Source organism: Mesoplodon bidens (assembly GCF_964165515.1).
Source record: "Mesoplodon bidens genome assembly, chromosome: 17".
Classification (NCBI taxonomy): domain Eukaryota; kingdom Metazoa; phylum Chordata; class Mammalia; order Artiodactyla; family Ziphiidae; genus Mesoplodon; species Mesoplodon bidens.
Genome location: NC_138174.1, coordinates 67,323,043 through 67,337,768, shown reverse-complemented (window position 1 = coordinate 67,337,768; position 14,726 = coordinate 67,323,043). Strand labels below are relative to the sequence as shown.

Sequence of the window (14,726 nt, the reverse complement as noted above, 5' to 3'; positions counted from 1 at the left end):
TGTTATTTAAATATACCATCTCAACTACACACACACATATAACAAAAGGTCACCTGATTTTTCAGTTACCACCCCCAAAAAGTTTTACAAACTTCACTCTGGTCATTTATTCCTATTTGAGGATTAATAATTACATTAGCTGAAAATAAGTCCATTAACAGATTTTGTGAAATAATTTTTTAAAAATTAAGAACTTTAACTCCTTTTCAAATTAAAAAAATAAGGTTGAAAAATATCCTGAAAAGTAAATCATGTAAATGAGAAAAGGTAAATGGTTTTGACACTTAAATTGCTTTCAACTCTATGTACACCTAGGATAAAAGTGAAGATATTCTAACAAAAATATAAACAGATAAGTTTATTAAAAGATATATATATGAAAAGATATAAAATAAAGATATTTTAACAACCCCATAAAATTTTTATAAGGTTTTCCCTAAGGTCTTTTATACCTTCGCCTACATTAATGTATTCCATCTCCATTTACCTGATCATTACCCTCCAGTTTGTTCAGCTGGAACCAACATACACTAATTACATAGACATCACGAAGTCCTATTTGTCCTCAGTACCTCCCCAGACAGCAGGGAAATCATATCAAGGGTAGGCACGCTAAGTGATGATTCCCCCCACCTTACTGTCAATCATCCCAGAGTGCTCACAGGAAACCCCACTCAACCTCATTACTGAATCCTAAGGGTAAGACTACAATACTCACCAGGAATCATACTTCAAACAGCAGGCTGCCTGGCCAAGATGTGAGTCACAATGACTACTTCCCTGATTTTAGGTTTTGGTGTTAATGCAGTAAATACCAAGTATTTCTCATTTCAATCCAATGTTACTATACACAGACAAAGCAACAAAATATTGGTAAGTTCAGTTTAGGAGTCCAGCTACGAAATATAGTCAAAGGTTGAAGTACAGAATCATTTAATCTCATTTAAAAAAAAAAATCAAAAACCTAACTTCAGAGGTTTAAAACAAATATAACAATATTTTGCTACTTCTTATGGAAAGGCTTACTAGTCTTTTTACTTGAAAACACACATACATACATAAAGTAAGTTATCATAAAAGTAAAGAAAGTTATCTAACAACCATTTTGAGAAGTACCAACACAACAATCTAAATTCTCATAATTATTTGTTCCCACTATTCACCAAACTAATGAAGTAAGACCTACCTACCCATTTAAAAAGTCCCAGTCACCAAAACCATCAAACATTTCTCATTCCTTATTATTTCTTAACTTCTCTGGGACTACCTAAAATCACAGTACATTAGTGGCATAAAACCCTACAATCCACCTGTCCTGCCTTCTAAGTCAATATAATATTAATAAGGTCCTCTTAAACAAATAAAATCTCCCACATCAGCCCTCTACCTAAAATCTAATCAATTTATTTCATAAATGTCTCTTCTTGCTCCAAAATTTTATGTAATGGTCCCAATAATTTTCACTTTATAAGGTATTACAATTTTTTTTTTTTTTTGGCCGCACTGTGTGGCATGCACAATCTTAGTTCCCTGACCAGGGATCGAACCTATGCTCCGTGCAGTGAAAGCGTGGAGTCTTAACCACTGGGTCGCCAGGAAAGTCCCCAATATTTCTTTAATATCTGTTAGTACAGTTCCCTCTTCAATTTTCCTCAAAATTGTCTAGGCCATTCTTGCATATTTACTCCTTTGTCAATCCCCCCCACCACTGTTACATTATTACATTTAATACAAAAACGTAGATCTAGAAATAACTAGCATTGACAATATTGTTTCCTTATATAAAAATAAGTTCTCATATAAGTTGTATGAATGCATTTTAAATTCATATCATAAAGTGTTTTATCTTTGCCACCACTTCCATGAGGTTAAATTTTCTTAAGTTGTATTTTCTATCTTGTTGATATTTAGGAAAGCTACAGATTTCTTTGTATTTATTTTTTAACTACCACAGAGACTTTTCTGTTTCTAAAGAGTTGTTCAGTTGCCGGTATAACTAGAAACTCGATACAATCTTATTATTTCTGCCTTTCCTGTCCACCATTTTATAACTCTTGCCTAACTGCATTGCCGAGCACTTCTAGGATGCTATTAAATACTAGTGGTGACGGTAAATGTATGGGTCTTCATCCTGACTTCCATGAGAATGCTTCCTATGAGGTATGACATTTTCATTCTGGGAGGGCAGTATTTATTTAATCCTGTTTTACTAAGGATTTTACAAGGAGAAGACAGTGAATTTCTTTTACATGACATCTAGGCTTCCATCAAGATGATCATATAGTTTTCCTCCACTAACCTATTAGTATATTTAATTAAATTAATAGTGTCTAATATTGAACCATACTGAAATGTCATGAATACACTCTGCATGACTACAGCATATTACTTAAATAAATTTTACTCTATTTCCTATTACTTAGGATTTCTTCTATCAATATATAATTACAGTCATTGTAATTTTATTTTTTGCTTACTATCTTTGCCCAGATTTTGACTTCTGAGTTACTATGCTGGTTTCATAAAAAGAAATGGAAATCTATTTTTCTTTCTCTAAGTCTAGAGCAATTTAAATAGTGTCAAAATTTCTTTAAAAAAAAAATTTCTTGCTTCCTGAAAATTTCAAAGAATCCTTGCAAGAATCTCTAGGCCTGGACACTCAGAGTCCTTTAGTCAATTATTTCCTACCTTATTCAGGTGCTTTCATGCACAGAGTTGCAGGCCTATACATAATTATTTGTCACCAGTTTTGTAAACTGAGCAAAACAAAATAACTACCTAACATTTTTTAAAGGCTTTTTTTCTTTTTTTTTTTTTGCCGTACGCGGGCCTCTCAGTGCTGTGGCCTCTCCCGTTGCGGAGCACAGGCTCCAGACGCGCAGGCTCAGCGGCCATGGCTCACGGGCCCAGCCGCTCCACGGCATGTGGGATCTTCCCGGACCAGGGCACAAACCCGCGTCCCCTGCATCGGCAGGCGGACTCCCAACCACTGCGCCACCAGGGAAGCCCTAAAGGCTTTTAAAACCAGGTTAAACCCCACTTTCAATAATGAACAGAACAACCAGAAGATCAGCCATGAAACAGATGACTTAAATATCCCTATGAGCCAACCAGTCCTAAAAGACATCTATAGAACACTCCACCCAGCAGCAGCAGAACACACATTCTTAAGTTCACATGGAACATTCTCCAGGACAGATCATATGCTAGTCCATAAAACAAACATCAAAAACTTTTAAAGGATAGAAACAGTAGAAAACACATTCTCTGACCAAAAAAGAAGGAAATTAGAAATCAGTAATAGAAAGAAACTTGGGAAACTCGTAAATATGTGGAATTAAACAACAAACTCCTAAATAACAAGTGGGTCAAAGAAGAAATCAAAAGGGCAACCAGAAATTACTTTCAGAAATGAAAATGAAGATACAATATGGCAAAACAGGGGATGCAGCTAAAACAATAGAGAAAAATGAACGGTTAAACACCTATATTAAAAAGACCTCAAAACAACCTAGTTTTCTACTTTAAGAAACTATTTTTTAAAAGCGCAAACTAAACCCAGAGTGAGCAGAATGAAGGAAACAAAAACTAGTGTAAATAGAAATGAAGTAGAGAATTTAAAAAGAGAGAAATCAATGATACCAAAAGTCGGTTCTTTGAAAAGGTCAATGAAACTGAAAACCATTAGCTAAAATGACAAAGAAAAAATGAAAAAACTCAAATAACTAAAACCAGGAATGAAAGAGACATTACTGCCAGCCTTATAGAAATAAAAATGATAAAGAAATACTATAAACAATCGCATAGCAATAAATGATAACTTAAGATGAAATTGACAAATTCCTAGAAAGACAAACTATAGACACTAACTAACTCAGGAAGAAACAGAAAATCTCAATAAATCTACAAGAGACTGAATTAGTAATCAAACAACTACCCACAGAGAAAAGCTCAGACTCAGATGGCTTCACTGGTGAATTCCACCAAACATTTAAGGAATAATTAATACCAATTCTTCACAAACTCTTCCAAAACAACAGAAGATGAGAGAACACTTCCCATCTTATACTATGAGGCCAGTATCACTCTGACACCAAAAACAAAAACATCAAACGAAAAGAAATCTATAGACCAATATCTCTTATAAACACGGATGAATAATTCTCTACAAAACACCAGCAAACTGAATCCAGCAATATACACAAAGGACTATACATCATGACCAAGTGTGATTTATCCCAGGAATGCAAGGCTAGTTTAACATCCAAAAGTTAATTAATGTAATATACCATATCAATGGAATAAAGGATAAAAACCACATTATCATCTCAGTAGACACAGCAAAACCATTTGAAAAAATCCAACACCCAATCATGACAAAAACTCTCAACAAACTAGGAACAACAGGGCACTTCCTCAACCTAATAATGGGAATTTATGAAAATCCCAGAGCCTAAATCAAACTTAGTTGTGGAATACTGAATGTTTTCCCCCTAAGACGAGGAACAAAACAGGATGTCTGCTCTCACCACTCCTTTTCAGTATCATTCTGGAAATTAAAGCAAGGGAAATCAGGCAAGACTATGAAATAAAAAGCATCCAGTTAGAAAAGAAAGAAGTAAACCTATCTCTCTTTACACATGACATGATCTTCTAGAGAGAATCCTAAGGAATCTATTATATTTTTTAAAACTATTAGAACTAATAAACAAGTTCAGCAAGGTTGCAGGACACAAAATCACTATAAAAAATCAATTGTATTCCTATACACCTGCAATTAACAATAAAAATTGAAATTAAAAAATTGCAATTCTAGGGAATTCCCTGGTGGTCCAGTGGTTAGGACGTCACTCTTCCACCGTAGGGGGCACGGGTTCAATCCCTGGTTAGGGCATGAAGATCCTGCAAACCGCATGGTGTGGCCAAAAAAAAAAAAAAATGAGGATGAAATTGCAATTCTAATAGCCTCAGAAATAATATTAAAATACTTAGGAATAAATATAGCAAAGTAAGTGCAAAACTTATACTATGAAAACTACAAAACATTGTTGAAAGAAATTAAAGCAACGTAGATAAGTGGAACAACATCAAACGGAATATCCATGCTCACGTATAGGAGGACTTAAAAATGTTGAGATAAAGATATTTCTCAAACTGATACACAGATAAAACACAATGCCTATCACAATCCCAGCAGGATACAGTTTTCCACTAGGACCATTTTCCCCTCATAAACCATTGTCTACAAATCTTTTCAAAGAATAATAAGGGCCTGGAGAATGACACATAAAAGACAATTCATGACTTGATAAGAGGCTTAACCCCTATTTTGCTCTCTCTGGCCCTGACCATTTCCCACTGGAGTACTTTACATTGCTTGTTGACTCTGGCCTCATCCCCTGGATACAGGTGCACTAATCTCATCAATACGTATGAACTGTTTTCCTGGGTAAAGCCTGACTTTGAGACTGCTCTGGGTCAGTCTTCTCAAAGAAAGCAAGAGAACTTCCTCAACAGAGAACAGGATATCATACTATTTTAAGACAATCCAACAATAAGCAAACTAGACTGATAACTGCAAACCCTCCCTAGAAGCACCTAAAAATCCCAGATTAAATATAACAAACTTCTTTAAATGAAGTTTGGCTTACAAGAACCACAAGCAATCCCTAGGGATCAAGAAGAAGCTAAAAGCCAGACAGTATCCACTAGAGCTGATACCACTAATCTTGGAGAGTATAAGTGGGGATCTGAATAACCTAGAGAACTGAGTTTTAACTCTCAGAGAAAGGAACCAATTGTGAGCTGAAGATTTGAAGGAAAACTCCTACATAAGGCCATGTTGTTCAAAGGTTACATCCTCAGGACTTCCCTGGTGCTCCAGTGGCTAAGACTCCACGCTCCAGTGCAGGGGGCCCGGGTTCGACCCCTGGTTGGGGAGCTAGATCCCACATGGCACAACAAGGACTACATCCTCAGTGAAGGGGGGTGAGGTTTATAATCTACTAAGTAGGGAGAAGACATACTTACTATCAGCTGTGCTTCAAAGTAAAGGAAAAAGTCTCCTCAGGAAACTAGAAACCATGGGCCTATTTAACAGAGGGAGGGAGGGTGTGTGTGGGTGTGGGTGTGTGTGGGTGTGGGTGTGTGTGGGTGTGTGGGTGTGTGGGTGTGGGTGGGTGTGTGGGTGTGTGGTTTCATCTGGTTTTGCCCCATCCTCATAATTCAGCAACCTTCGTGCCAAGAAATTAATATAAAAATTAGTCAGTGATACCCCGGACAACCCAAACCATGTGGAGTTCAACAATAAAGATACCAAATATGAGGTCACAAGACAAAATCTACACATGTGAGGAAACAATGCATCGTGAGGAAGAGTCAGAAATAGAAATAGATACATAAGATCTTGAAGTAAAATAACAAAATGAAAGAACCTTTAAAATAAGTATGCTATAAATAAGACACGAAAGGACTCAAATACGTTAAGAAAAAAGACAAAACAAAAATCAGGCAGGGCACAGTGGTTGACAGTCTGCCTGCCGATGCAGGGGACACAGGTTCGTGCCCCGGTCCGGAAAGATCCCACATGCCGTGGAGCGGCTGGGCCCGTGAGCCATGGCCGCTGGGCCTGTGCATCCGGAGCCTGTGCTCCGTAACGGGAGAGGCCACAACAGTGAGAGGCCCGCGTACCGCAAAAAAAAAAAAAAAAAAAAAAAAAAAAAATCAGGCAGGGAATTTCCTGGCAGTCCAGGGGTTAGTACTCCGCACTTTCACTGCCAAGGGCACGGGCTCAATCCCTGGTCAGGGAACTAAGATCCCGCAAGCCACATGGCGCAGCCAAAAATAAAAATAAAATGTGCTTTAAAAAAAAACACAGGGCTTCCCTGGTGGCACAGTGGTTGAGAGTCCGCCTGCCGATGCAGGGGGCGTGGGTTCGTGCCCCGGTCCAGGAAGATCCCACATGCCGCGGAGTGGCTGGGCCCGTGAGCCATGGCCGCTGAGCCTGCGCGTCAGGAGCCTGTGCTCCGCAACGGGAGAGGCCACAACAGTGAGAGGACCGCGTACCACAAAAAAAAAAAAAAAAAAAAAAACAGGCAGATTCAAAAAGGAGCAGTAGACCCAACAGATTCCTCAAAAGACAGCAAAGATGACAAATGCAACCAAAATAATCACAGTGTCAGGCAATATTCATTGGTGAATGCAAAAATGTTAGATGAGAGGTTGTTGTGGGACAAAACCTGCACGTGGATTCAACGATTCACCCCCCGCAAAATTAATTTTAAAAGGGGGGGGGAATGGACCATTTTAATGGAAGGGACCAATGGAAGATAACTGCATAATCGTCTTTAAAAGCCAACTTTTTCCCATTCAACATTCATTGTTTACAAGTTACTTGGCTTTCCTTCTTTGTGTGACTTACCACTTAATAGTTGTAATAACTGTTAGTCTTCTTCCCCTGATTAACTGCTTAAAAATTAGTTTTTAACATAAAATAGTTTTCACAATCAACTGTTGCAGTATTTTCCTACTATAATAGTATTTACCTTTCAATTTATGAAATTAACACATGAAGCATGTAAGATTTTTTTACTCCAAGTAACACTGAAAATGCTCACCTCTTGAAAATCAATATTGAAACATTTATAATACATCTGAATAGCATGCTTTGTTCATAATACCGATATTATACAGTTCATTAGATATGATGGTAACCTTTGTGATCACATGTTAAAGAAGCAAATATGCTGTTAGAGGAATTCACCTTTTTGTCTTTCTTGAGGCTGAAGCAGAAACCAAATAGCAAATCTGGCCCTATTTCTAAGGCTTAAATCAAACTTTGAACATTCTAACCATCATTACTATCCTGCTTTTACTTATAGTATCTTTCTAGAAACCGACTTACAGAAGGTCATATGAAGAGGAAGTTTTGACCAAGCATGCATTGCTTGCTTCCCATCACGGGGCCTGGCAAATCTTATTTTAAACTATATATCATAATCTCTGGTTTTAAAAAAAAAAAAAAGTGGCTAAAAGTCTTTAAAATATAAAAACTACCACGTCTGCTTCAGGAAGGATAAATGACAAAGACTTAAAACTCAAACCAACTCTTTTGAAACCAGTTTTGCCGAAGTCTGGAAAGTGACTGTCCACAAAGCTAGAAATGTAACAGTGAGAAAAGTCAGTCATGCTCTTTGGAGCAACAGCTTACAGAAGATTATTCTGTAATACCACATTGAAATATAAACAAATAGGAAAAAGCTGACATATAAATAATTTTGGCTATATGCCAACAGTCACCTCTATGAGAACACAGCATAGAGAATTAACTATATACTGTGATATGAAAAAAAAATTACAAGTGAAAGGTTGTTGTTAGGCTTGAAATAAAAACAGTGACTGTCCACAATTCAAACATTTTTCTCTCAATTTACCCATGAATGAAAACACAGCCTGAGCTAATACACTGAAAAATAAACACAAGATGAGAAGAGTGAATTTTAAATCTACTACTAGCTTGACAGTAACACAAACTTTTTTCTGAAGTAGCTTTACTATTGGTAAATGCCTTAGTTTACCAATCAAGAATGACATTAAAGCAACAGTTCTCTCATTATTTCATGAATATTTTGTGAGGAATATAAACTACTGAAACTATCACAGTTAAAACAGATTATTAGTAGAGAAGCCAGAAACTAATATTCAAAAAAAACAAACAGTATATACGCAAAACAAGTTTTTTTAACTGCTTAATTACTTTTAAAGTAAAGGATAAATATTTTAAATGTACCAGCCAAATAAACTAGATAATATAAATACTTAACCTTTATTCTGGGGAAATTAGAGTAGCTTGCAATCATTTCCATTTTGCTTTTTAAAAAAGGAAGAGAGTCACAATAAGACAACAGGAACAACATACTTCTAGATAAAATTTTAAAATCACAAAGACTGAAAATTCTTTGCATTAAATTACTATAAGATAAAAGCTGACATTACCAATAGGTCCTGTTATCAGAAGTTGTGTGAAAGAATGAAAAACAGTAACTTATATCAAAGGACAACTACTTACATTTCATTTCATACAGTTCCAATAATTCATACACTTTTCCCACGGGATTTTTTTCTACTCATTCATAGTTTATTACTGCTAAAAATGCCTGTTTTGATAAAAATCCCCAATAAAATTATATATCAGCCCCTGCTTTTCTCTATACCTTCTTTTGTTCATGCCCAATTAGCATTAGCCTATCTTTGATTTATCAAACTTTCAGCTGCACACGGTAAAGCATTTAGGAAGGTTAAACAATTACAGCATCCCAAGTGACAGTGGAGTTACCCTGTGCGGAAATGTGCTCCCATAAGGCAGCACTGTATAAATATTTCATTAGGGCTTCCCTGGTGGCACAGTGGTTAAGAATCCACCTGCCAATGCAGGGGACCGGATTCGAGCCCTGGTCGGGGAAGATCCCACAGGCCGCAGAGCAAGTAAGCCCGTGCGCCACAACTACTGAGCCTGTGCTCTAGAGCCCACGAGCCACAACTAATGAAGCCTGCACGCTTAGAGCCCATGCTCCGCAACAAGAGAAGCCACCGCAATGAGAAGCCCGCACACCACAACAAAGAGTAGCCCCCGCTCGCTGCAACTAGAGAAAGCCTGCGCTCAGTAACAAAGACACAACTCAGCCAAAAATAAATAAAATAAATTTAAAAAAAAAACATTTCATTAATCTTTGAATCTAACTTTCTCATGCTTTGCTTAAATGTACTTGGTGACCAGAATCAGTTTACCAAATTTTTATTCTATTCTAGGCTTTTAAAGCTCGAAAATAAGAGCTAAGACACATATTGAAGACCTTATGATGCTCCCATTTTGCTTAATACAAGAGTGAGTAATTAAACAGGTTTTTTTTTAATTGTGTACCTTTTCAGGCCAACAAAAAAAACCCCTACATCTTTCACTTTTTTTCTATTTGATCCAAAATAAGGTCCTGATTCAAACAAAGCAAATATACTTACAGAACTAGCATCAACATCACTGTGGATGGCAACCGTCTTAATGCCCATCTTCTTGCAAGTTTTAATAACCTATATTAAAGTACATTAATGTTATCTGTTAATAGTAATTCATATTTAAAGGGATTAAATAATAATAAAATTCAGAGTAAAATGGAAAATATGATTAAAATCCCACTCACCCTACATGCAATTTCTCCTCTATTCGCAACAAGAATTTTATCAAAAGTCTAAAAAGAGAAAAAACACATAAGAAATTGTTACTCTCGCTTTGGGACCAGAGAACACCAAGCTTTTCCACAATTACCATTGGGCATGATCCTAATAAACATTACTTCCTACAGTAGTATTAAATACCATACATACGTTCATTTACAACCAGGCTGCTACTAAACTCATCTGGTAGGATCTGGCGTTATAATTATCCTCTTAAAGCATCAATTGACTAGGTTAGATAATTCATAAGGGGACTAAATTCTCTTGCCAAAAGATAATCTTCAAATGATATTTCAGAATACTAGAAACTTTAGAAGAAACTGCTTGAGAATTTACTTGATTATTTTCTAAATTCAGGGAAATTCTAAGTGTCATGTTTATCAAAGGGAAGTCTGATATAATTTATATGCTATCTCTTTGGGATTGGGCCACAGCATTAAATGATGCTTTTGATAAATGAGAACAGATACTATTTATGCTTATTTCCAAAGATTCCCAGACAAAGCAGGTTATGCTATTTGAGTACAATGTTAAGTCTGAATAACCACCAAATTTTTAAACAGCTGAGGCCATATAATAGAAAAAGAAGTTCCATTCTGTGTGGGGCTAGAGACCTAAATTCTAAGCCCAGCTTTGCCATTAATGATCTATTTGACTCTAAGCAAATCAATCTCTGTAAATTGAAATCTCTTGACTTCCACATATATAAATTGATAGCATTCTAATGGGAAACTATTTAACAAGGTTCTCTCCCTACTCTAAAACTGTACAGGTTAATCCTTTTAAAGAAATGCACACAAACAATTATAAGTAATTTGGATGCAACACATTTTAATACACAACGATTGCTAGGTTAGTGAATTGTTACACGTTAAACGGAACTATTTTTTTAAGTTTTAGTTATATTTCTAAAAGAAAAGTTAAAGTTATATATGATCTTAAAAGTACTCATGTAACTTAAAGCTATATTTTAACCCAACAGGTAATCACAGAATCTCAGAACTGGAATAGGTCTTTAAAGTCTTGATTTAACCTTTATATTACACATGGCTTATTCCACCAAACTGAGACAAGCCTCTACCTTAAAACTGGTAAATTCCTAATTTGATAGAATCCTGAGTCATTCAGAGCCCTGAGCAGATGGGCCCTTAAAATATCCTAATCTCACCTCAGGCGTGAGGCTATAAAATCATCTGCCTTTCTATTCTCATCTGCTCATGGTAAATTCCTGTTAAACAATAAGCATATTCTAAGAAAAAAAATGTTCATACTTCCTTGAACTGCATTTTACTCTTTTTTTTTTTTTTGCATCACGCAGGCCTCTCACTGCCGTGGCCTCTCCCGTTGCGGAGCACAGGCTCCGGACGCGCAGGCTCAGCGGCCACGGCTCACGGGCCCAGCTGCTCCGTGGCACGTGGGATCTTCCCGGACCGGGGCACGAACCCGTGTCCCCTGCATTGGCAGGCGGACTCTCAACCACTGCGCCACCAGGGAAGCCCCTGAACTGCATTTTAAAATGTGAATTTTTATTAAGTATTAAACAGACTACATCTGATAAAAGCAGCACAAACAATGGAAGTTACATATTAAGCAACTGTTACAGCAAATATAACAAATTATTGACATCATAATATTACAGGGAGTACAAATTCCACCCTAATTCCTATCCAAGAAGCCGAATAATGGTTAAGAGCCAGTCTGGAGCCACACTGTCCAGGTTGGAATCCCAACACTACCATGTGTTCTTCTGTGGACAAGTCGTCCTCCTGAACCCTCATTTCCTGGTATGTAAAATGAGAGTAAGAACAGCACCTGCCACCACGAGAGGTTGCGGGAATATGATAAACACCCTTAAAGTGTTTAGAGTAGTGCCTAGCACATAATATATACTCAGTAGGCATTAGCTAGAGTATTGTTATTCGCTCCTTTGGGCCACAAACCAGATGACAAACCCAGGAGTGTGATTCCAACAGGGATAAATCTGTACCAAAATGATCACTGCACCTCACACATTTCTATTCATCTCTGTTCAGGGCTTGTGATGGTTAGTTTTATGTGCAACTTGATTGGTCCACAGGGTGTTCAGATTAAACGTTTTTTCTGCGGTGTCTTTGGGCGTGTTTCTAGATGAGACTAACATTGAATCAGTGGACTCAGTAAAGCAGACAGCCCTCCCCAATGTGGGTGGGCATCATCCAGTCCACTGAGGGCCTGACAGACTAAAAAGTGGAGGAAGGGAGGATTAGTTCTGCCTGCCGGATTGAGCTGGAACCCTGGTCTCCTCCTAGCCTTGGATTGGAACTTACACCATCAGCTCCCCTGGTTCCCAGACCTTGAACCTGGACTAGAATTTCAGTACCAGCTTTCCTGGGTCTCCAGCTTGCCACAGCAGATTGTGGTGGGACTTCTCAGCCTCCATAATTACGTGAGCCAGTAAAAAAATCTCCCTATGTCTCCTATTGGTTCTGTTTCTCTGAAGAACCCTGACTAATACAGGACTATTAATGGATTACCAATTAGTACACAAGCTCAATAAAGCTAATATCAATTAATCTTCCATACCTAAGATTTTCTTTTAACTAAGTAACAGATGAATATGGTTCCGAATTTAGAAGGTACACAAGGGGACACACTGTAGGGACACCTAGGCCCTTGCCCCAAAGGCAACTACTACTAGTTTCCTGAATATTCTTCTGGGTAGGCTATGCATATAAAAGAATATATATACAAATAATTTTTTTAATTAGCCTTTGTTTTTTTTTTTTTTGGCCGCACCATGCTTCATGCAGGATCTTAGTTCCCAGAACCAGGGATCAAACCCGCGCCTCCTGCAGTGGAAGCGTGGAGTCTTAACCACTGGACCGCCAGAGAAGTCCCCATACAAATAAATTTAAACCAACTTTTTTGTGGGGAGAGCTGCACCATGTGGCTTGTGGGATCTTAGTTCCCAGACCAGGGACTGAACCTGGGCCGCTGGCAATAGGAGCACAGAGTTTTAACCACTGGACCGCCAGGGAATTCCCTAAACCAATCTCTCCCTCTACATCAACAATTACAGGTAAACATCAAGTGCATTCGATAACTTCAGTGTACAATATGGCACAACCACAACAAAATGTGTTAAGCGCTACAACACGGCTGTGTTAAGTGCAGCAAAGGGAGAGAGTGAACAGCATGCGTTAAGGCAGTGACATTGAAAGCAGACGGTAGCACTGAAAAACTACAAGTAATTTTTAAGACAGCTCAAGCACAAAACAAGTATGGGGGCACTGTGGCAAATAAAGCTGGGGTAAAAAGGCCAGATTAAGGAAGGACCGTCTTTCATTTCATTTCATCTCGTTCATGTCAATTAAAGACCTGGGACTTTATCCTGTATCTGGAGAGCCATATACAAGACACTCCGAAGATACTCTAAGGGGAAAAACAAAAACAACAACTTTAAGCCAGGAACCTGAATCCTTGAAGCCGGGGGGCTTTCAGGTACCACGAGAGATAAAGAACTTTTGCAGAAACTGTTTATTTGTTTTTTTAATTTTTTATTTTTACACAATTTTTAAAGGTTACTTTCCATTTACAGCTGTTACAAAATATTGGCTATATTCCCTGTGTTGTACAATACATCCTTGAGCCTGTTGGGTACTGAGGTAAACTACTGGGTACTGAGGTACCCAATGGTCTGTACCTCCCACTTCTGCACCCCTATGTTGCCCCCAACACAGGTACCACTACTTTGTTCTCTGTATCTGTGAGTCTGCTTCTTTTACGTTAGATTTACTAGTTTGTTGTATCTTTTAGATTCCACATATAAGTGATATCATGTAGTATTTGTCTTTATCTGTCTGACATTTCACTCAGCAAAATGCCCTCCAAGTCCATCCATGTTGCTGCAAATGGTCAATTTTCATTCCTTTTTATGGCTGAGTAGTATTCCATTGTGTACATATACCACATCTTCTTTATCCATTCATCTGGTGATAGACACTTAGGTTGTTTCCATGTGTTGACAACTGTAAATAATGCTTCTATGAACACTGGGGTGTGTAGCAACTGTTTTATACCTTTGCTATTGCTGTCATGGGGTAAAAAACACACTGGAAGTTTCATGAGAATTTTTTAAGTTATTTTCTTTTAACCCGTTCTCTCTCTACCCCTCCTTCCTTTTTTCCCTTCCCTATGTTTAGATCATAGCTGGCATCTAAAACCACCAAGGACACTTCTCTCCATTCAGGGACCAAGAGAAGGGCTGAGCTGGCCTGTTCCACTGGGTATTTGGAGGGATGACGGCAGAACTCTAGATCCCGAGTCACTCACCAAGCACTTCCGAGAAGGAGGACAGCACAGTGGGTAAACCCACCAGCTCAGGACAAAGACAGTCTTGCGTTTACACCCAGCTTACACTTACTATTGTGGGTTTTGAGCTTCAGTTCCCAAATGTACAAAACTGAATGAACAGAACAGTCAAGGATAATGTTAAGCAGCTGACATCTGGGGCACACGCT

The 14,726-nt window shown here is 37.9% G+C and overlaps 1 protein-coding gene across 1 annotated transcript in view; it reads right to left on the bottom strand.

Moving 5' to 3' along the window:
- PCCA (propionyl-CoA carboxylase subunit alpha) overlaps positions 1 to 14,726 on the bottom strand; it is a 359,511-nt gene that overhangs the window by 329,882 nt on the left and 14,903 nt on the right. The window contains exons 3-4 of the mRNA XM_081214648.1: positions 10,194 to 10,241; positions 10,015 to 10,083 (exon numbers count right to left, since the gene is read on the bottom strand). Coding sequence (XP_081070774.1) covers positions 10,015 to 10,083; positions 10,194 to 10,241 — 117 coding nt within the window. The remainder of the gene's footprint in view (positions 1 to 10,014; positions 10,084 to 10,193; positions 10,242 to 14,726) is intronic.